The sequence below is a fragment of the Eptesicus fuscus genome, chromosome 13, assembly GCF_027574615.1.
Source record: "Eptesicus fuscus isolate TK198812 chromosome 13, DD_ASM_mEF_20220401, whole genome shotgun sequence".
In the NCBI taxonomy this organism is placed as follows: Eukaryota; Metazoa; Chordata; class Mammalia; order Chiroptera; family Vespertilionidae; genus Eptesicus; species Eptesicus fuscus.
In genome coordinates this window covers 17,015,953-17,040,549 of record NC_072485.1, presented here as the reverse complement: position 1 = coordinate 17,040,549, position 24,597 = coordinate 17,015,953, and the positions used below count along the sequence as shown (strand labels likewise).

The following is a 24,597-nucleotide window of genomic DNA, read 5'->3' as shown; positions in this document are numbered from 1 at the left end:
TGTTACAAACATAATTATACTGTCATTATCATTATGTGGCAAAGAGTTTACAGTGAGAATAAGAGATGTGTCAGTGTGCCTTTCTTATTCGCCAATGCTTGCATTATTTGTATTACTTTTGATCTCTGATTTTGCAATTTATATTTTTAAATACATTTTTATTGATTTCAGAGAGGAAGGGAGAGGGAGAGAGAGAGAGAAACATCAATGATGAGAGAGAATCATGGATCAGCTGCCTCCTGCATGCCCCCCTCCCCCCCACTGGGGATTGAGCCCGAAACCCAGACACGTACTCTTGCTTGGAATCGAACCTGGGACCCTTTAGTTCATAGGCCAACACTCTATCCACTGAGCCAAACCAGCTAATGCAAATTTACATTTTAATGTTATACAAAAAACATAGAAAAATAATATACTCATGTACCCACCACTCACTTTAAATAATAAAACATTACACACGTAATGGAAACTCTACAAAAGTCTTGTTAACCTCTTATTTTGTGAGGACTCACTCAGATAATACGAGATATCCATAATCTGCTTAACTAAAGCACATATAAAATTTAGTACATTGAAGAATGCAAAAGCGCACATATGAATAACACTGCCAACTTCACACACTTAGAATCTCTTGCTCCAAGATAACTGTTTCTGTGTGCAATATGTGACCATTTACCTTGCAAACTGACAAGGGTGATAGTGCTAAACATATACAAATTTCCCATCCACATTTGGAAATCCAAGTGTGCCCAGGGCCAACTTAAATTATACAGGATTTTTCACTGCATGGGTGGTCAGTGCCACTAAAAGCCCCCACCCTGTGTCAAGAGTCAACTGTATTACCATAATATAAAGTTTAATATTACTTCTAGGTCATTAATATAAAGTAGAATTCTAATATGTTCTTCATGCACAACAGTGATTGATTTTGGTGATGCACCACACTTTGGAAGTCACTGCTCTAAACTGTAACTACCTCAAAAGCAGAGATTAATTTTAGTTTTTTAATTAATTTTTTAAAGAGTAAAGGAGAGGAAAAAACATCAGTTTGTTGTTCCACTTGTTTTTGCATTCATTGGTTGATTCTTTTTTATATCATCTTTTTAATTTATTGAGTTGAGAGAGAGAGAAAGGAAAGAGAGGGAGAGAGGGAAGAGGGAAGAGGAGAGGGAAAGGAAGAGGGAGAGGGAGTGATTTGTTGATGCATTCATTGGTTGCATCCTGTATGTGTCCTGACTGGGATGAATCCACAACCTTGGCGTATAGGGATGACGCTGTAAGTAACTGAGCTACTCAGCCAGAACCCAGCAGAGATTTTGTTTAATTCATCATTGTAACTGTGCCATGTTAGAGAATAGTAGGCAAAACGATAAAAGTTTGCTGACTGGATGAAACAGAGTTTTCTGTGATGTTTGAAGGTAATTTGGAAGTTTGTGGTGGATATACTACTTACTTGTATAAATTTGATATTGTGCTGGCATTTATTTAAGATTCTACTATTATGAGAAGAAAACGAATTGTTGAAAATAAACAAAGAAATCTTTTAGAGCAGAGAAAACAAAACCTTGGATCTGTAGGACAGAAGTGCAGTGAGCAAATGAATGTAAGTACATTATTAGTAAAAATCCCTATTGAATGGTGGAAAATTGCTTGGAAAACAGACTGTTCTGTTCAAGGACTCTGCTCTTGCTGTAAACTGTGCCCCACAACAGAAATATAAGTATACCCAAAGTCATTGTCATGCAACCTTGGAATCTGTATGCTAGGAGTTTGCTGTACTATAATTATTTGCTACTAGAGGCCCGATGCATGAAATTCGTAAAAGAGTAGGCCTTCCTTCGCCCGGCGGTCGGCATCGCCTTCCCTCTGGCACCCAGGACCTGGGCTTCCCTCGCAGCCCCAGTTGTCTGGAAGGACGTCCGGTCTAGTTAGCATATTACACTTTTATTATTATAGATGTGGTCAACTCTGGGGAAAAACTGAGGTTATTCACATCAAAGTTATTTAAATATACATTACAAAATTAGATGCATGGGTAGAGGAAGCAAGTACTAATATGCTAATCATAAAGACTAATATAGTTCCCTGTGTTTAAATGCCCTTTTGGGGTCTGAGCTTCCTGAAAGACATGGTAAAAAGAAAAATGGGATGTTATACAGGTCTCAGCAGATATTGATAATGAATTTGTTTGAGTTATACTATTTAAAAGACACTTACCATTGAGGATCTTCTATAGTGAACCTTGAAGTTCATAATGGACATAACCCTATTAACAATCAATAACAAATAAATAGGAAGTTTCATATGGCTGTTTGAAATAGACATCTTCAATAAAAGTCAAAAGCACAATACTATTAATTTTAAAATTAGTGAAGATAATTCTATGAGAGCTAAATAAATGTGACCTAGATATGACATTTTCTAGGGGTCTAACTTGATCCAAAGATTGAATATAAAATATTAAAAATTCTAGATATGTGAGTGAATAGCATTTTACTTGGAGTTTCTACTGTAAATATCACTTCTAATGTTTTTTAATAAAACTGGAATAGTGCCTTATGAAGAATTTATATTTCAAGTTATAGATTAAGGATCCTATTATTTTATGTTGTAGAAACTATTGATTTTTATGTGAACAAATTTATTAATATGGAGAACAATCAACCATGATATATCTTATCAGCAAAAAAATCATTTATTTAAGTAAATTAAGTTGTCCTATTACGAATATATTCTTACTGCTTAATACCAAACATAGTACTTATTATAAACCTAACTTCATGATTATAAATATTAAATCCTTTTTTACTTCCATGTTATTCACATCAAACATCTCAAAATCTATAAACTAAATTTTTTAATTTGTATTTATTTTTATTAATATAGTTTAAATTTAAAATGTAGTTGTTATAAAAAAAATAACACAAACTAAATTTTAAATGGCTGTTATTTGTGCCCTCTCTAAATTCATCTTTATTTTTCTGGTTTTATGCTGTTCTTCTGTCTTCCTCCTTTACATTTTATATTAGTCTTTAGAATTCTGTTTTTGTCCTTCTTTCCAGAAGCCTTACTTCCACCTTCACTCACACACCCACTTTACACATGTTCTGAAATTAGCTTTAGAATATAGGTCCGAGTCAAAATCAAGTTTGAAATTTAATTTTTCAATTTTATTGTTTTGCTTTGATTTGGGGTTTTGTGGGAGTGGAGGGGGGGGGTGTATTTTGTTTTTACTTGAAGTGTGGAATTCAGTTACAATAGCACTGACTCCTGTCACCTTGTGTTAGGAAATGTATTTTGTCATCCCTGATTTTTCCCAGCCCACCACTCCTGTGTGGAGAATCTAAAAGATCAGTGAAAGATAGAAAAAGCACAATTACCACTTTGTGCCAGGGTCTCAGTCCAGGGTGTCTCAAGTCTATAATGAAGATGAGGCTAGGCTCTGAGAGCTACTGAAGGAGGGCTGTTGCGGAAACCTGCATCGGCTACTCTTCAGAACAGAACGATCAAAGGTGAGGTATGGCTATAGTCGGGCAGTTTTATCAGTGAAAAAGTCATTTCTTAAAGTGGAACGGAATAGGAGTAAAGAAGCAAAGTAGAGTATATCCAGGGAAGGAGAGTGGGTATTCCTGGGAGTGCTGAATAGGTGTACTGACGGCCAGTGCTCTGAGATTTTCCATTTCCCGGTTCTATGCAGCTCTTTCCGCTTTAAGTTTTGTCATCTAAAATACTTAACCTATCCTTGTCATTAGCCATAATCCAAGGCTTTAGGCTGGTAGTAGTGATTCACCTGTACTATGATAAATCAAGTAGATTATAAACATTAAGGTAGTTTTTAACTTTTCTTTAATTAGCATTTTAAATTACCACCCAAATTACTTCTTCCTTCCAAATATCCAAGACAACACTGCAACCTGAAAAGTTTTCAAAATTGAAATTAAACATTTTTTAAAATATTTAGGTACTATAAAAAGGTCTTAGTAATTCTTCATTAATACTTTAAGAAAATATATACAATTTACATGAACAGTGATAACTGAAATATATACTGCAAATAACACTTTTTTAAAAGTCAATGTATATATCATGAAATTTAAATACAGAATTATGTTGATTTAATATTCTATTTTTATAGAATTTTGGACAAAGGGTCAAAATAAGTTCAAGTGAGCCAAAAGAAGCTACAAGGGATACTTCTAATATTGAAGAAGGTATGTTTTAGCTTAAATATTTTCCCCTGACCAGGGGATTTTTTTTCTTATATGTATTTTCCCAAATACTAACATACTATGTGAGTGTTCAAGCACCACTTGGGACTTAATTCTCCTCCCCCTGCTCATTTAGATTGTTGCCAGTTTTTTCTTTATTCTAAGTTGTAATGTACCGAACATCTTTCTACATAAGTCTTTTTCTGACTTTTCAATTCTTTTCATAAGTTAGATTCTCAGAATTAAAATTATAGTAATTGGCATGTAATTGGCACCTAATAAATATTTATTGAATAAAAGTTTGTATTAAATAAATTCTGGATCAAAGCATATAAGTATTGTTATGGCTTTTCATATATATGTTACTAAAGTATTTTCCTGAGTGTATTATTATTCAATTTTGGGGTATGTACTAACTTGAGATATATCACTTATATTATTTGCTTATATCACAGGAAAAGATATGGTGTTTTGTTGGTTTTGATTTGTACATTGTTTATGAATATACTTAATTGTTTTTGTATGTATATTTATTTTTGGTGAATTGTTTCTTTATATTCTTTTTCCCTCTGGATATTGGAGTTTTTGTATTTTCTTACCAACTTTTATAAATTCTTTAAATATCAAGGATTCTAATCCTTATACTGATTGCAAATATTTTTACTACTTTATTATATGTATTTTATTGCACTTATGTTTTTTTTAATAAATCTTTATTGGTCAAATTATTACAGACATTCCTCTTTTTTCCCCCCATAGCCTCCCTCCTCCTGATTCTCCCCCTACCCTATGTCCTTACCCCCCACCACTGTCCTCATCCATAGGTGTAAGATATTTTGTCCAATCTCTTCCCACACCCCTCAAGCCTCCTTCCCCCCGAGAATTGTCAGTCCATTCCCTTTCTATGCCCCTGATTCTATTATATTCACCAGTTTATTCTGTTCATCAGATTTTTTATTCACTTGATTTTTAGATTCACTTGTTGATAGATATGTATTTGTTGTCACTTTGTTGTTCATAATTTTTATCTTTACCTTTTTCTTCTTCTTCCCCTGAAGAATACCCTTCAACATTTCATATAATCCTGGTTTGATGGTGATGAACTCCTTTAGCTTTTTCTTATCTGTGAAGCTCTTTATCTGACCTTCAATTCTAAATGATAGCTTTGCTGGGTAGAGTAATCTTGGTTGTAGGTTCTTACTGTTCATCACTCCCTTCTGGCCTGCATAGCTTCTATTGAGAAATCAGCTGACAGTCATATGGGTGCTCCCTTGTAAGTAGCTAACTGTTTTTCTCTTGCTGCTTTCAAGACTCTCTCTTTGTCTTTTGCCCTTGGCATTTTAATTATGATGTGTCTTGATGTTGTCCTCTTGGATTCCTTTTGTTTGGGGTTCTCTGCGCTTCCTAGACTTGTAAATTTATTTCTCTCACCAGGTAGGGAAAGTTTACTGTCATTATTTCTTCTAATAGGTTTTCAATATTTTGCTCTCTCTCTTCTCTGGAACCCCCATAATTCGGATATTGGTATGCTTGAAGTTGTCCCAGAGGCTCCTTATACTATCTTCATATTTTTTTATTCATTTTTCTTTTTGTTTTTCTGGTTGGGTGTTTTTTGCTTCCTCATATTTCAAATCTTTGGTTTGATTCTTGGGGTCCTCTCGTCTACTGTTGGATTTCTGTATATTATTCTTTATTTCAGACAGTGTATGCTTAATTTCTGACTGGTCCTTTTCCATTTTTTTGGCATTCTCATTAAGATCCTTGAAGGTCTCATTAAGTTCCTCAGACATCTCACTAAGTTTCTTGGTGGTTTTTAGAAGATTCTTGAGTAACCTTTAGAACTGTGGTTTTGAGCTCTATATCCAGTAGTTTGCTTTCCTCCATTTCTTTTATTCGTGACATGTTTCTTTGTCTCCGCATTTTTGCTGCTTCCTTGATGGAGTGGCTTTGTGTGGTAGGTGACCTATAGGGCCCAGTGGCTCAGCCTCCCCAATCACCTGAGGTGGACACTCTTGGTGCACCCCTTTGGGGGCTGGGTGCACAGTCTTGTTGTAGTTAAGCCTTGATTGCTGTTGGTACACTGGGAGGAATTGACCTCCAAGCCAATTGGCTGTGAGGGTCGGCTGTGTCTATAATGGAAGAACTGCTGTGCTGGAGACACCCTCATGGGGCAGGACTTGCTTCAGTGGGCTTTGGTGCTCACTGAGTCGGCCTCTTGAGTGTGTCACTTATGTAGGTGAAGAGTTGAAATCTGGTGTCATCTCACACTGACCTCTAGGTACACTGGTTCTTGGATCTCCAAGGAGGTACAAGTCAGCTACTGTCTGAGGCCACCCAGCAGGAGCTATAGGGAGATCTGCAGATTTCTCCTCTTTGCTTGGGGTTTGGAAGTTTTAGAGCTGTCTGACCCAGCTGCAATTGGTTAGGTTAAGCTGAGAAAGGGCAGGCCATTCATATGCAAAAACCACTGCACACACCTCAGGCAGGTTTGAAAATTGGGTGGGGCGGGGTCTCAGGGAATCACTAGGGCATGGCAAACAGCAATGGCTGCCAGTCAGCCCTCTCTGCATCTTCGCTTTTCCACGTCCCATGCCCCACGCCCCAGCACAGTAAACAATGATTCCTGCGAGCACCTCTGCAAGAAAGCCACCCTCACTTTCCAACCCAATGCCAGATAGTCCAGTTTCTCCCTGTATGAGTCTGGGTCCCCAGAGTCTCGCTGGAAACTGGAGTTCAGAGAAGTCGGGAGCTTGTATCTCCCTTCCAATTGGAAAAAACAGCACACCCAGTCTCCAGCCCAATTCACGCATGCCTCTGTACCTCTGTCTTTCTGCACCTCTTCACCTCTTACACAGTCTCAATGAGATACTTTCTTTCCTTCTAGTTGTAGAACTTCTACTCTGCCAGCTTTCCCGTGGTTCTGGGTGATAGTCATTTTATCTTTTAGTTGTATTTTTGGTGTGGTTGTGAGAAGCAGCACATACAGGTGTATACTTTATGCCGCCATCTTGGTTTCTCCTGCACTTATGTTTTATTATTACATATAGAGGTCTTATTTTTATTTTTTTCATGCAATAAATGATTATGAAAGCCAATTTCTAGCTGCAGCTAAATATTGGATATACAATAATAAACAAAACATACAAAAGTCTTGCCCTTCAAAAATTTAAAGTCTATTAGGGAAGACTGGCCTTAAATAAACATGTTTTCAGTCTTTTTTAGTGATTTCTCCATTATTTTTTAGCTCAAAATCCTTTTCAATATAGAAATTTAGAAAAAAATGTTTTTCCTTTAGATTAAATTTAATTCTTTAATTCCTTTGGAATTTGTTTAAATGGATGATGTGAAATGAAACTCCAAGTTGATTATTTTTAAACAACAAACTTATTGTGTCATCTTTCTTTTATCTCATCTTTGATCAAGTGTTAAGTTCTTATAACTAATTTGATCTGTTTCTAGGTTGTCCTGTTCAGCTGATTATCTCATTTTCTAATCTTTCTTTAAGTTTATTTTCTCTTACTCTTTTATTTATAACTCATCTTAATTGCTGTTGCAAAGACAGTCTACTTTATTTCCCCTTTGTACTACCAATGAATGACAAAAATACACAAAATAATTTTAACAGAATGTATTTTTTCTTTACTTCAGGTAACACTTTATAGGCATTGTTATGACCTCAATGCCATCATTTGGATATCCTTTTTTTTTTTTTTTTTTAGTTAGGGATGGGGAAATGCTAGGTATAGAGGGTTCTGATAAACAAAATGCAAAGGAACAGAAGATTCACTGGGTTCTTGTTAGTGAAATGAATACATATAGACATGTCAGTTAAGTATGTATAAGTGCTGATCCTAAAGACAAATAGGGATCCAAGAGTAGTTAATGTTAAGTTTCTTTAGTTTCAGACAGTACTTCTGAGTTTTTGATGGCTGAAAACCTAGTGAAATCTTCAGTGGCTGAGGATGACATTCTGTCTGTCATGAGTAACAAGCAGCTACAGAAACCAAATCTGGCTTTAAATAAGACCCAGCAATTGGACATCTGTGCACTATCAGCTGAAGAGCAGAAGATCCTGCAGTCCCTTAATCGTCTCAATGAAAGGTTATTCTGTAAGTGTGGAAGAACACCTTTTGTAAGAAGGGTTATATTTTCTACTTACTATTTTAATTTAAAATTTAATTTAGCTTAAGAATTAAAAATACAAAATGTATTCAGATTATCACCTCTTAAATCAAGTAAATAACAATTAAAAATATATTAGAATATGCTCTACTATTATACCATACTCATATCCTGTTTATAAATAAGATATTTAAAACATAAGGATATGGAAAAGCTTTAAAAAGGTGCAAAATAAATTCTAACCAAAGGAAACTGGTTTAGATGTATTATTATCAAACAAATTTGACTAGAAAGCATGGCTGTACACATAAAAAATAACTTTGTGATGGTCAAAAGTTGTAGTTCTGGAGAAATATATACATATTTTCACTTTGTATGCATTTAAGAACATAGCCTCAAAATATATAAAATATTATTTAGCCATTGTGAGAGATTTTTTTTACATTGTTAGTAATTGATATAGACCAAAAATCAAATAGATATATAAGAATCAAACATGATTAAAAAACTTGATCAAAATACATGTAGAATATTAATAATAATGGACCATATATTATACCATAAAATAGGCCTTCACACTTTTCAAAGGATTGAAGTTATGCACATCCTCTGACACCAATTTAATTAAACATGAATTAACAAAATGATAACCATTAAGAAACACATTTGTAAATAAACCATGGTTCTGAAAAAACTACCATAATGGAAATTACAAAATATCTGTGTTTTTTAAAATATAGTTTTATTGATTTCAGAAAGAGGAAGGGAGAGGGAGAGAGAGAAACATCAATGATGAGAGAGAATCGTTGATTGGCTGCCTCCTGCTCGCCCCCTATTGGGGATTGAGCCCTCAACCCGGACATATGCCTTGACTGGGAATTCAAACATGACTTCCTGGTTCATAGCTCTATGCTCAACCACTGAGCCACACTGGCTGGGTGGAAATTACAAAATATTTAGACATGAGCAATAATAACAGTATTTTATGTGTGAGTGTATTTAGCATGGTCTCTCAATCTTGGCACTACTGACATTTTGGGCAAGATAATTCTTTGTTGTAGGAGCTGTCCTGTGCATTGTCAGATGTTTAGCCACATGTCTGACCTCTCTACACACTGAATGCTATATAGTACCACCAGTCATGATAAGTGTCTCCTGACAAATGTTCCCTGGGTAGCAAAAATCATCTATGGTTGAGGACCACTGGGAAAAAAATCCAACATAATATATACACATACATTCCCTACATAAGGCATATATAAAAATGTTTCTGTATGTATTATGTGTGTATTCCACTTCTGCTTAAAATGTAACTATAATGTGTCAGTCCCACCCTAAGACTAAGAAAAAGCAAATAAACAACAACAGTATAGCTTATTTTAAATGCATTAGAAAATTGAAGTCACAGCCCAGCTGGCGTGGCTCAGTGGTTTAGTGTTGACCTATGAACCAGGAGGTCATGGTTTGATTCCAAACCAGTCAGGGCAGATGCCTGGGTTGCAGGTTTGATCCCCAGTTTGGGGTGTGCAGGAGGCAGCCAATCAATGATTCTCTCTCATCATTGATGTTTATATCTCTCTCCCTCTCCCTTCTCTGAAATCAATAAAATAAAAAAAAACATTTTTAAGGAAGGAAAGGAAAGGAAAGGAAAGGAAAGGAAAGGAAAGGAAAGGAAAGGAAAGGAAAGGAAAGGAAAGGAAAGGAAAGGAAAGGAAAGGAAAGGAAAGGAAAGGAAAGCAAAGAAGGAAGGAAGGAAGGAAGGAAGGAAGGAAGGAAGGAAGGAAGGAAGGAAGGAAGGAAGGAAGGAAGGAAGGAAGGAAGGAAGGAAGGAAGGAAAGAAGGAAGGAAAAAAGAAAACTGAAGTCACAGCACAAACAAGTAGCCTGGCATCCAAGGAAAGACAGGAATTTCCAAAGAGACACAGCACATGACTATTAGCTCACCTGTGGCAGAGTATAGGAGACATTAGGAATTCTGCTTAGACTTTTAACAAATTACAAAAGGATAAACGTGAACTATTGTGAGAATATAAAACCCCTGGGAGTCACAGACACAAGAGTTTACACTCACTTATAGATTTTTTTCCATGAGCCTGTGTGGTGTGTTCATGAGAAAATGAGGGGGCAGAGCAGGAAGTTAGAGAAATCCTTCCTCAGTGGTGCAGCCTGGAAGAGAGGACCAGCCATTGCTGTAGAAAAAGATGAAACCCAATACAGAACCTTCTTTCCTACAGAATAAAGGCCAATGATACTGGAACAGAGGCAGCAAGTCTGAGAAAGAGGCGCAGAGCATAGAGCACAGAAAAAACCTCCTTATATTGTGCAGACACCTCAGTTCCTAAGGTGATTAACTACACACACATATACATGATTACCTAGCAGAAGATGCATGCCCATATCCAGTTTTGACTCGGGTAAAAACTATTTACCTGAGTATCTACTATTCTAAACATGAGGTCCAGCATTTAATCAAAAATTATGAGACCTACCAAAAAAAAAAAAAAAAAAAAAACGAGGAAAAACACACACACACACACTGTCAAGGGACAGAGCAGTCAACAGATTATGACAGAGATGACCCAGAAGTTAAAACTATCAGATAATCCTATCTAATAAAAGGGTAACGTGCAAATTAATCATCACTCTGTCACAAAGATGGTGGCGCCCATAGCCACAAGATGGCGGCGCTCAGTCCTCTCAGCCCCACCAGAGCCCCCCAGTCCCGGGGGGGCGGCCACTGAGAGCAGGCAGCGTGAGTGGCCTGGCATGGCGATGAGGCAAGCATTCCACACCCAGCCGCAGATGGGCCTCTGGGCCATGGAGAGCCTCTGGGCAGCGGGCACTGAGCGGCCAGGCCCTGCAGAGAGCTACTGGCGCATGGATTCATGTGCAGAGCTACTAGTTTTAAATAACTATGACTAATAACAGGTTATAGTGGAAAAAGTGGACAGTTATGGGACAGATAGACAACATGCATGAACAGATGGAAAATATCAGCAGAGAGATGAAAACTAGAAGAAAGAATTAAATAGAAAAGTGATAAATAAAAACTGTAACAAATGAAAAATATTTTCTATGGGCTAATCAATAGACTCAACATAGCTGAAGAAGGAATCAATGAATTTGAAGAAAAGCAATAGAAATTTTCCAAACTGAAACACCCAGAAAGAAAACAAAGGGAGGGGGGGATCAAGAGCAAATGATCTAACAGCAGTAGAACAATGAAATTAGTCTAACAAACATGTTATTGGAATCCCAATGTGAGAAATTGCAGCTTTTTTTAGTTTTGCTTTTTGTTTGTGTTTTTTTGGGTTTGTTTGTTTGTTTGTGTTTGTGTGTGTGGGTGGGGGGGGAGCGGTTTGCTGGGAGAAGGAGCTACTGATTTCATAGGAAGTTAGATTTAGGCACAGCCACTGTCACATGGATCCTGTTTTTGGATCCTAGCTCTGAAGAACTTATGGGGTCATTTTGAGACAAGCTGTTTGTCTCTCCATATTGAAATAATTGGATACAAAATAGAAAATTAAATTGAACCCCTACCAAATACCATACATAAAAATAAGTTCCAAGATTAAATGTAAAAGAAAATATATAAAGTTTTTAGGGGATAATATAAGTATTTTCTAGCCTTAGGGTAAGGAATAATTTTTAAACAGAGCAAAAGGAACATAATCCATAGAGGAGAAAATAAATTTGATTATATTAAAATCACAAACTTCTGTTCATATCAAATGTCATTAAAAGAATGTAAAGACAGCCAAAACCGGTTTGGCTCAGTGGATAGAGCGTCGGCCTGCAGACTCAAAGGTCCCGGGTTCAAGGGCATGTACCTTGGTTGCGGGCACATCCCCAGTAGGGGTTGTGCATCGATGTTTCTCTCTCATCGATGTTTCTAACTCTCTATCGCTCTCTCTTCCTCTCTGTAAAAACTCAATAAAATATATTTAAAAAAAAAAAAGAATGTAAAGACAGTTTACAAATAAGAGAAACTATAATACATACAATAAAGGACTCATTCAAAATATGTAAAGAATTATAACTCAATAAAAATAAAAGACAACTCAAAAAATAGGAGAGCCTGGCCAACATGGCTCAGTGGTTGAGCATCGACCTCTGAACCAGGAGATCATAGTTCAAAGTCCCAGTCAGAGCACATACCTGGGTTGTGGGCTCAGTCCCCAGTGGGGGGTGTACATGAGGAGCCAGTCAATGAGTCTTTCTCATCATTAATGTTTCTATCTCTCTCCCTCTCCCTTCCTCTCTGAAATCCATAAAAATATTTTTTAAATAGGAGGAAAAAGACTTGAAGAGGAATTTCACAACAAAGGAAATGCAAATGACAATAAACATTTATAGATATTTACCTTCATTAGAAATAGGGAAATGCAAATTAAAACAATGAGATATAGTTATATCCTCATCAGAAAGAGCTAAATTTAAAAGCCTGGGATTGCTAAGTGTTGGTAAAGATGCAAACAATTGGAGCTCACATGTAATGCTGGTTTAAGTGTAAACTGGGGCACCTGTTTGGGAAATGTTTTGCCACCACTTAATAAATTGAACGTGAACATACCCTACAACCAGCAATTTCACTTCTACATGCATATCCTAGATAGAACCCTGCACATGTACATCAGGAGACTTGTTAAGTATATAGAGACCATCAAAGCCAAACTGAAAATTTTAAATGTTCTGGGAATACCAGTCAGCAAGAAAAATGAACAAACTACATCTATAAATATCATCATAGATGAATCTAGGTAATATATAATTTTAAGGAAAATCACAAGAGAATAAAGACAGTCCAATTTAATTTATATGAAGTTCAGAAACGGGCAAAACTAAACAATATTCTTTGGTGGATGTATACAGATGTGTTAAAACTATAAAGGAAGTCAGAGTACTAGGTTACCTCTGTGTGAGCAAGGGAAAGGAGTGCAATCCACAGGGCACTATAGAAGGGATATTGTTCAATTTTATTAATCTAGGTGGTTACACAGACATTAGCTATAGTATTCATTAAAATGTGCATGTACTATATACTCTGTTAATTCTAAAATTAAATATTTAAAGTATATTAATAAATTGGTGCTACAACACAAAAGCAATATAGAACTAAAGCTGTAACTTTAAAATGCAAAATTATGCAGAAAAAGGTAAAAAACCCTCAAGTCAGTTTTTATGTAGGAGTTTTTTCCTATTATATATTTCCATATATTTAAATGCTTCCTGCAAAAGATTCTGCCTGAAATTTTCTTTCTTTTGCCCAGACCCTTGCTATTGTATAGACAGAGGCCTAAATATTGAAAAGGCAAGAGTTAAACTTTTTTGTGCCTCTATAGCTAAATAAACATCTCTTTTCTAAGATGTTCCAAGAATGAAATTCATTTCTTTGGTGTGTTTTTTTAAAGAATAAAATGAAAAAAATGAAGAAAACCTAGCATTTGAATAAGATTGTTATAGAATAGTCAAAATACTAGAAATTCCATTTTATCAACATAAGTTTTACATATTATTTTTAATCAAATTCTATTCCCTACTCTAATATAAGTCTAAAGACTACTTCTGGGAACAAAAGAAAAAAGTCTCTTACTCAATGTTGAATATTTTGTTATGTCAGAATTTAATTTAGTATTTGATTTAGTCATTCTCTTTCAATAAACATAGCAATTATATTTTGTATTATTATAATTATTTCAGATGTACAAGCAACCATTTGCAAAAATCCATCCATTAAAAATACCTTACAAATAATGCCATTTCTGGTAAGTATTTTAAGAAGGTGGGGTTTTTTTCCTTTTTATGAAACTTCATGATTGTATATATAAGAATCCTGTATTGATATTAATTTTTGAGATTAGTTTTTAGGGAGTTTTTCTCCTCAATCAACTTTCAATTATAAGACGTTCTCTTAGAATCAAGCAAATATCCTCTTATTTAAAAAAAAACTGTAAATATGTTTATATCCAGAGTGTTTCATCAGTCATAAGAACAGAAACAGGTATCAGTGTGCTAGTTTTCTAATAATTTTAGATATGTAGCCTAATTGGAAAATTGTTAAGAAATTTTATTGGCAATGATCCCATCATTGCCCATGTCCTTTCCATGTCTTCAGAGTTCAAAACTAGACCTTCTCTCGTGGGGAGGAACCAAGATGGCGGCATAGTTAAACAACTAATCTGCTGCCTCACACAACAATTTCAAAAATACAACTAAAAGACAAAAATGTCTACCACCCAGAACCACGGGAAAGCTGGCTGAGTGGAAGATTTACAACTAAGAAGAGAAAGAAGCACAATCGCTAAAAAGCTGAGGTACGGAGGCACGCGAATCGGGCCGGCGGCGGGCGGCTGGGTGCGCGGCTTTTCTTCAACCCGCAGGGAGACAAGCTCCCGATCACTCTGAAATCCAGTTTCTGGGGACACTCGGGGGACCCAGGCACCTACGGGGAGAAGCTGGACTCTCGGCCATCGGGTCGGAAAGTGAGAGTGACTTTTTCGCAGAGGTGCGCCCAGCAATCATTGTTTACTGCGCTGGAGCGCAGGGCGCAGGGACTTGGAAAAGTGGAAAGGCAGAGACGGCTGACGGCAGCCATCGCCGTTGGCCACGCCCCAGCCTAGTGACGCCCTGAGACCCCACCCAGCCCTGAGACCCCGCCCCGCACATTCTACAAACCCGCCCAGGCTCCACACAGCGGCTTTTGCATATAAATGGCCTGTTCTGGGGCAGCGCAACCAAATTAACTGCAGCTCCAGTCAGACTGCTCCAAAACCGCCCAAGCAAAGGAGGAGAAAACTAGCCCTTGCTGTAGCTCCTGCTGGGGGACACACAGTACACAAGGGTACACCAAGAGTGTCCACCTCAGGTAACTGGGAGGCTGACCCGTTGAACCAATAGGACACCTTGTACACAAAACTACCCTACCAACTCAGGGAAGCAGAGAATATGAGAAGGCAAGGAAACAGATCACAAACCAAAGAAATGGAGGAGAACAAGCGACTGGACATAGAGTTCAAAACCACGGTTATAAGGTTTTTCAAGAATTTCATGGAAAAGGCCGATAAATTCAATGAGGACCAACTAGAAATGAAACATACACTGACTGAGATAAAAAATATTATACAGAGACCCAAAAGCAGACTAGAGGATTGCAAGAATCAACTCAAAGATTTGGAATACAAAGAGGCCAAGGACACTCCTCCAGAGAAGCATGAAGAGAAGAGAATTCAGAAAGTTGAAGATAGTGTAAGAAGCCTCTGGGACAACTTCAAGCGAACCAACATCAGAATTGTGGGGGTACCAGAAGAAGAGAGAGAGCAAGATGCTGAAAACCTATTTGAAGAAATAATGAACGAAAACTTCCCCCACCTGATGAAAGAAATAGACTTACAAGTCCAGGAAGCGCACAGAACCCCAAACAAAAGGAATCCAAAGAGGACCACACCAAGACACATCATAATTAAAATGCCAAGAGCAAAAGACAAAGAGAGAATCTTACAAGCAGCAAGAGAAAAACAGTTAGTTACCTACAAGGGAGCTCCCATACGATTATCAGCTAATTTCTCAACAGAAACCATGCAGGCCAGACGGGAGTGGCAAGAAATATTCAAAGTGATGAATAGCAGGAACCTACAACCAAGACTACTCTACCCAGCAAAGTTATCATTCAGAATTGAAGGGCAGATAAAGAGCTTCACAGATAAGAAAAAGCTAAAGGAGTTCATCACCACCAAACCAGCATTATATGAAATGCTGAAAGGTATTCTTTAAAAAGAGGAAAAAGAAGAAGAAGAAAGATAAAAATTATGAACAACAAATACATATCTATCAACAAGTGAATCTAAAAGTCAAGGGAATTAAAAATCTGAGGAACAGAATAAACTGGTGAACTTAATAGAATCAGGCATAGAATGGGAGTGGATTGATAATTCTCAGGGGGAACGGGGTGTCTGTGGGGGGAGTACGGGAAGAGACTGGACAAAAATCATACACCTAGGGATAAGGACAGCGGGGGGGGGAGGTAAGGGCAGAGGGGGGGTGGGAACTGGGTGGTGGGGAGATATGTGGGGAAAAAGGAGAAACAATTGTAATCTGAACAATAAAGATTCATTAAAAAATAATAATAATAATAAAAAAAAAAAAAAACAAAACTAGACCTTACTGCTTTGAATTTTGTTTTTGCCTTGGCATTGGATCCTGGTAAAGATATAGATAGATAGATAGATAGATAGATAGATAGATAGATAGATAGATAGATAGATGGATAGATAGATGGATAGATAGATAGATAGATAGATAGATAGATAGATAGATAGACAGAGAGATAGAGATAGAGATATGAAAAACAGCGATTCAGGTATTTTCAGTCTAAAGGAGAAAGACACACATGGACAGTATATCCAGGGAAATAATACAAGGTAAGCTAAGACTGTGCTGCATAGTCTTAGGGAATAACAGGAGGAAGAAATCATGTCTGCCTAGAAGTGATAGGAGACATTCAGGTTTATAAAAGGCACATCCTCAATTTAGGTCTTCAACAAAGAAATGTTTTGTTAGAGAATTAATTGCATGTTTGTTCAATTGTTTTTCCGTTATGTACCCTCAATTCTGAAATCTTGACAGGAAAAAATAAGATTATGCAGTATACTTCATTTCTTATTTACTTTTACATGAAGTTATACATTTCTTACCTGCGTTTCAGATTTCTGCATGCTCTGAGTTGCAGTGGTGAATAATAGGAAGTAGAAAAGACTACCCTGCCTCCTGAAGCTCATTTAACCACTGGGCACATGTTTCTTAGAAATGGTCTTTCTGGTGTGGCATTTACGATGCTGTAATTTTTAGACACAACTCATTTGCAATGGTTACTTTGACTCCTGGTATATTATTTTTCATAGTTACTTTTTACATGCTAATTTGGATTTTTTTACCAAATTTTCATTTCTATCAATTCAGCAATTTAAGTAATTTTTGCAGTGATAGTTTTTCTGTGTCTGAATTTTAACTGTGACAATTTTCTGTATCTTAGTGCATTTATGGTTCTTACCTCACTTTAGTGAGGTAAGACCTGCAGTGACTGAGATCACTCTTCTATATACCTCAGCTCAACTTGAAAACAGTATACTAACCACAGACAACTACCTGGTCATGAATTGTAAATACTCAATAGGAAGAGAAAGTTACCTAATCAGCAAATTACTCTACTGAACACATGGATATACTGTGTTATTATATTGCTAGGGTATATGACAAATAACTGAAAAGTTAATGGTGGGGATTAGGGACCAGGAGTAGACTTGAAATAATTTTTGTTTTTCATCTTTTTTCATTCTTTATGACATGTGGTAACCATTAGCTTTATTCAGTCTCTTTATCTCCAAACATGTTAGTCTTCCTTATTCTGACATCACTAACATAAGTCAGAAACCTTCTATTTATTTTCAGGAAAAATAGTATAAAATCACAGAATTATTAAGTGCTTGTTTAAACAGCCAACATTAAAATTACCCTGTCCCCCGCTGTCATCAAAATTCATTTGCCATATTCTACAGGGGGATTTTAACATTTTATTCTTGTTTGCCCTTTTTTTGCGATATTTTTATTTGGTTATTGTCGACATTTTGCCACACTTGCTTTATCTGATAGATGGATGGATGATGGATGGGTGGAAGAATAGAAAAGAAAATAAAAGAATAAAATATAATACAACAGGAGAAACATACACACTCATACAAACATAATGAACTGTTTGAAAGTAAATTACAGACCTAATGATACTTTCCCTCTAGATAGATAACCACAATACCATCATCACACCCAAGAAATTTAATATTGACACAGTATTTTCTGATACACACTCCATATTTAAAGCTCCTTAGTTGTCAGAAAAGTAATGGCTTCTGTAGCTATTTTACTTCTCTAACTCAGGATCCAACCCAGGATTATACATTGCATTTGATTGTCATGTCTCTTAACCTAGAAAAGTCTTTTTCATATTTCATGCACAGTGACACTTTTGTAGACCAAACCAGTTGTCTTGTTGAATACCCCATCATCTGGATTTGTCTGATTGTTTTCTCATTATTAGACTCAGATTAACATTTATGACGAATATATAGTTTCAAAGTTTATATTTGTATAGCTTTTTTGTTTTCTTTTTATCACCTGGGATTACCTGTACCTCTATCTTGCCTTCAATTCTTCTGTTTAGCTGCTTGTAATTTACTTTAAGTTCAGAAAACATATGTCCAAACTTTTTAGTTATATTTAAGGCAAGGATATATTGGCACTTAGTGCCCCCCCCCCTTTCCCGGAAATAAACTAAATGGGCTTTAGATATACTTTTGTCTTTTAAAAGCTCTCAAAATTTGTTCCTGGATCCCATTGCATTTCAATACGTAAAATTATTTAATATGTAAGTTCTCAAAAGGCAATATATAATTTTAATTTTAAACTTTCTGTATGTATGACAAAAGAGATCACCAAAACTATATTGTATTTACCAGGACAATTGTGGTTTAGCCTAGTTTTTCAATAGGGATGTTCCCTAGAAAAAGATTTCCGTCTCTCCATACAATAGCAGAAATATCTATCTGGGAGTATTTATTGTTTTGGAGATGTTGCAGGTAAGTTTTTTATTAACGTTTTTATTTTCTTTTACATCCAGCTCCAATGTTTTCATATCCATATGAACTTAGAAACATTTTGTTTTTAAATTCTAACATGTGTCATATAATATACTAGAGGCCCGGTGCATGGATTTGTGCACTGGTGGGGTCCCTCAGCCTGGCCTGCAGGGATCAGGCCAAAACCAGCTCTCTGACATCCCCTGAGTTGTCCCGGATTGCAAGAGGGTGCAGGCCCGGCTGAGGGACCCCACTGGTGCACCATCAGGGCTGGGGAGGGACCACAAGAGGGCTCCAGGGCATGCCTGGCACATCTCACCCAGTCCCAATTGGCCGGACCCCAGCAGCAAGCTAAGCATCTGCCCTCTGGTGGTCAGTGTGTGTCATAGAGACTGGTCGAACGGTTGAACCAGGGGTCCTCAAACTTTTTAAACAGGGGGCCAGTTCACTGTCCCTCAGACCGTTGGAGAGCCAGACTATAGTTTAAAAAAAAACTATGAACAAATTCCTATGCACACTGCACATATTTTATTTTGAAGTAAAAAAACAAAACGGCAAAAACACCTGCATGTGGCCCGCGGGCCGTAGTTTGAGGACGCCTGGGTTGAACGAATGGTTGGACACTTAGCATATTAGGCTTTTATTATATAGGACGTCTAGCTTTACAATTTACAGTGTATTATGTAGTTAATTCAGGAACTAAATTTCTCAGCTTAGCAAGAATTCCTACCACAGAAAAGTACTGGATTCCTACCACAGAAAAGCACTGGATTCCTACCACAGAAATGTACTGTGCTGCCCGGTTAGTGTGGCTCAGTGATTGAGCATCAACCCATGAACCAGGAGATCACAGTTCAATTCCCGGTCAGGGCAAATGCCCAGGTTGCAGGCTCAATCCCCAATAGGGGGTTTGTAGGAGGCAGCCAGTCGAAGATCCTCTCTTATCGTTGATATTTCTATCTCTCTTCCCTCTTCCTTCCTTTCTCTGAAATCAATAAAAACATATTTAAAAAAGAAAAGTACTGTGCCAAATGTTGTCACACATATTCTGTTGTTTAATCTTCTAAACTAGGGACATCAAATAATGTCCTCAAATCTTAGAGCTGTTCAATAGCAGAGCCAGGATTTACACTTTCCCCTCACTGCCTCTCCACCCCCCCAAACTATGTTCTACTTTTTATAATTATTTATTTATCTTTATGGTTGAAACTATTACAGGTGTGTCCCCTCCCTTTTTTTTTCCATTGACCCCCTCCACTTTGCACCCATCCCTCCCAGGCCTTCACCGCACTATTGTCTGTTTTCCATGGGCTGTGTGCATATATGCATATAAGTTCCCGTTAATCTCTCCACACCCACCCCTGGCTTCCCTCCAAAATCCATCAGTCTGTTCCATGCTTCTATGTCTCTGAATCTATTTTGTTCATCAGTTTATTTCTTATTTCAATTAATGATGCCATCATTCACCAAATTTCCCAGATAAAAATTAGAAGTCTCATCCAAGCTTCTCATTCTCTTATAGCCCTAGACAGTAAATCTTCTAATAACACTAAGTGCATCTCAAATCCATTCACTCCTCTCCACTCTTACTCATAGTATCTTAGTTTGAGAATTCATCATGTCTCATCTGGACCATTTCAACAGCCTCCAGGTTTGCTCTCTCCAGTACATCTTACACCCATTTACTACCAGAATAATTCTTTTTAAAACATGAACATATCACTCTCCTGATTAAAACCTAACCTCAGTGGTTACCCATTACCAAAAAGACAAAACTCGGGAGAACTGCATTGAAGACCTTTCCACTCTCACCTCCATTTGCTTCTCAGCTCAGAACTTGCACACTGCTGAGTACAGGCTGATCCCAGAACTCTCTGCACGCTTCCAGGGCCCATGCTGCTCCCACTGCCTCACAGGGATTGCTCTCGTAAAAGCCTTTCTCTTACTCTTTGAGAATTGACTTTAGTGTCATCCCTTCTAGAAAAGCTTATTCAGCCCAAGCTTTGTCCTGTCCAAAATTACTTTGTCCTGTCCTTTTGGCAACCATAGCAGCATGATTTTTTTTTTTAAGTTATCATATTGGTCTCTTCATTGAATAGATATTGCCTAAATGTTGCCATGTGCCGGGCACTCTGCTAGGACTGGGACTAGGAAGAGGAAAACATTTCCTGTTCTCAAGTAGCTAATATTCTAATAGAGATAATATGCAAACAATGTAGTATAATAGAGTTACTGCGGGGCATCCTCAGGACACCTGCCATGACTTTTCAGTGTAAAAACTATGAATCTTATTAGCAGAATTTTCATTTGGAATATTTTACTTACTTTTTTAAATAAAATAAATTTAATGAATTTTGAACAATTACCTTTCCAAGCAACTTCTTTAGCCCAATGCATGTTGTTAAACTACTTCTAAGGTACTATATGAGTTACAAGTGCTTCCTGTAGAAAATAAAATTATTAAATTTTAAACATTTACACATCAGATTATGATTTTAAAAACCTCTTAAACAACTATTACCAATAGCAAAGAGTGAAGATTATGAATTATTGTAATTAGTCAGATGTCTTACATAAGGTGGTATTCTATGTTGAGATTAATGCATATGTAGCATTTGAGAGTTTTAATTATGAATTTAACCTTATTAAAATCTGTAATCTATAAGGAGATCCACTGTAAAGTCCATAATACAACAGTAAAAGAATATTCTGAAATTATGTTACAGAACATACAGCCAAGGACCAGTCTGTCCCCCAACATTGGATCCAGATTGCACAGAAAATACTGATGAAATATACCAGTAACTATTAAATGGAATCATTTTTTAAAATCTGTAAATATATCATTTATTTATGTATTTTGTTAATGATTAAAACACTATAACCATAAAATAAAGGTAAAGTATAACATGGGTAATAGAAATAAATTAACTAGTTTACATTTTTGCTACAAATTATACTTTATTATGTATTTTTATTGATAATACATTTTTAATGAATGGAAATATTTATTATTTTTAATGAGCATGCACTGGAAATAAATTCATTATATTTAAAAAGAAAATGAAGGCTAATTTGTTATTCAAATTATTAGCTACAGTTGCAAAGCTTTGTTTTTCTGAAATTTCCAATAAATCCTATTAAATTTGTGTACAGTGGTATACGAAGTTTATGATTAATAATATTTGTCATTAGTAGTAAAACTATTTGTTTAGGACTTTGAAGGATCTCCATCCTTTGGAGATGTTACCAAGGGGTCTTGTTCTCAATTCTGCATGTCAGAAATTAGTTATCATTTTAATTTTGATTGGTGTCTAAAGAACTGACTTCGCTAGCAGGGCTCACAGGGTAAATGGTAAACATAAAACATCAACTGCAGTCCCCACTGGATTACTTGAATTGCCTAATCAATATGTTATTTTCCCAGGAGAAATGTCTATTGGGGAAACCAGTTACATTAGAAGGTTGTGGGTTTTTTTGTTTGTTTTGGGTTTTTGGTTTTGGTTTTTATGTGGGGGTTTTTGCCACAAAATTGTTTTTAATCTTTATTGTTGAAAGTATTACATATGTCCCCTTTTTTCCCCCGATTGACTTCTTCTAGCCTGCCTCTGCCCCACCCCTACCCCCACCCCAGGCCTTCACCACCCTATTGTCAGTGTCCATGGGTTATGCAAATATGCATACAAGCTCTTCCCACCCACCCACCCCTTCCCTCTGAGATTTGACAGTCTGTTCCATGCTTCTATGTCTCTGGATCTAGAAGGTTGTTTTTTAAAGTATAGATACAAAGACAAAAGTTATAGAATTACTAAAAAAGATGTATAGAATTATGTCAGTCTCATATAGCCTTTTATTTCCCCTCAACTATTTCTACTTCAGACTCTAATCTAGACTTTTCCAAGCTGAATTTCTTAACTTTGGCATTTCTAACATGTGAGCAATATGGCCCGAGTGAAAATCTGTTTTATCAATCTCCTCTTAAAGGTTTTCAGAGCTTCCCGTTCAGTGACTGGAGGAAATGTGTATTCCTTATCATAACATCTAAGGTTCTTCACATTCTGAGTCCACATTGCTTACTTGGCACCATCTTTCCCACCTTTCCCACCACATCACTCAGTCCAGTTACCAAAGTCTTTACAGTTCCCAAATGCCATCTGCTATTTCATGCCTCTGCCTGCACATACACTAAACCCTTAGCTTGGAATGCCTTCCCTCTCATCCTTCCTATACGGGCCTGATAAACTGTTATTTATTACTTTAAATTCTGCTCAGGTTGAACTTTTCTATTTTTTTCTAATAATCCTCTCTACTACCTCCTCTCTATAATTACATCCTTTGTACGCTGAATCATAATTCTGTGTGTGTGTGTGTATAAGTCTGTTCTTTTAAATGAAAGGCTCCTGGAAGGTAGAGATTGTCATTCATTTCTGTGCCCTTCGGAATTAAAATAGGGTACATAGTGGCAGATCAAAATAATGAATAAAGGAAAAAGTTCATTTGTTCAATTATCTAGTCCCTATTATGTGCTAGATACTGCTCTATGTGCTATGGATACAATGAAAGATAAAAGTATTTGCCATCATGGCGCTTAAATCTGGGTATACAGATTTTAAAACATAAGAATATACCATCAAAAAAGAATATACCATCAAATAGTTATAAAGTATACTGAATGAGCCTAACCAGCATGGCTCAGTGGTTGAGTGTTGATTTATGAACCAGGAGGTCATGGTTGGATTCCCGGTCAGGGTATATGCCCAGGTTGCGGGCTCAATCCCTAAGTAGGGTGTGCAGGAGGAAGCCAATCAATGATTCTCTCTCATTGCTGATGTTTCTGTCTCTCTCTCCCTCTCCCTTCCTCTCTGAAATCATCAAAAAGTATATTTAAATAAATAAAGTATAGTGAATGAAAACCAGAGAATGGTAAGGCGACAGAGAGTGATGACTGTACTATTTTACATAGAGAGATACAGTGTCAGAGAAGGTCTCTGAGAAGGTGACATTTGATCAAATATCTTAGTGAAGTAAGAAAACTAACCTTGATGACAGTGGAAGAATAGTATTCTACACAGAGTGAACAAGTCCAAAGGACCTTATACAGGAGCATGTTTACTATGTTTAAGAAATAGAAAGGCTGCCTGGTTGGTGTGGCTCAGTAGGTTGGGCATCATCCCATGCACCGAAAGGTTGCCAGTTCAATTCCCGGTCAGGGCACATGTCCAGGTTGTGGGCTCCATCCCCGGTAGAATACATGAAGGAGGCAGCCAATTGATGTTTTGCTCTCACATCGATGTTTCTCTCTCTCCTCCCTTCTTCTCTTTCTAAAAATCTATTTAAAATTTAAAATTCTTTTTTAAAAAAATAAATAGAAAAGCTAGTGTGGCTAGAGAGCAGGGAGCAAGGCAAAATTAGTGGGAATGAGGTTATAGAAATAGCCACAAGCAGGATCATGTACAGCTTATAAACCATAGGAGCTGTTTTGAAGTAATATGAATGAATCCTTTGCAGGGTTTAGAGCAGGGGTGGGGAAAATTTTTTTCTGCCAAAGGCCATTTGAATATTTATAACATAATTTGAGGGCCATACAAAATTACCAATTAAAAATGAGCCTGCTATATTTGGTCAAACATTTCATTAACTCAC

General features: G+C 36.7%; 1 protein-coding gene across 4 annotated transcripts in view; it reads left to right on the top strand.

Annotated features, from left to right (window-relative positions):
• Nucleotides 1-21,793, top strand: part of CEP126 (centrosomal protein 126) — a 75,040-nt gene extending 53,247 nt beyond the window's left edge. Inside the window, exons 7-11 of one of the 4 annotated variants that reach the window (XM_028157009.2) lie at nt 1,491-1,603; nt 4,136-4,211; nt 8,108-8,317; nt 14,030-14,094; nt 21,681-21,793. In XM_028157009.2, the coding sequence (XP_028012810.2) occupies nt 1,491-1,603; nt 4,136-4,211; nt 8,108-8,317; nt 14,030-14,094; nt 21,681-21,743 (527 nt within the window). In that variant the 3' untranslated portion in view covers nt 21,744-21,793. Of the gene's footprint in view, nt 1-1,490; nt 1,604-3,287; nt 3,513-4,135; nt 4,212-5,901; nt 5,912-8,107; nt 8,318-14,029; nt 14,095-21,680 lie in introns of those variants that run through there. The other 3 variants (XR_008557987.1, XM_028157010.2, XM_054725480.1) reach the window with 3 other exon arrangements.
• The last annotated feature ends 2,804 nt before the right edge of the window (nt 21,794-24,597 follow it).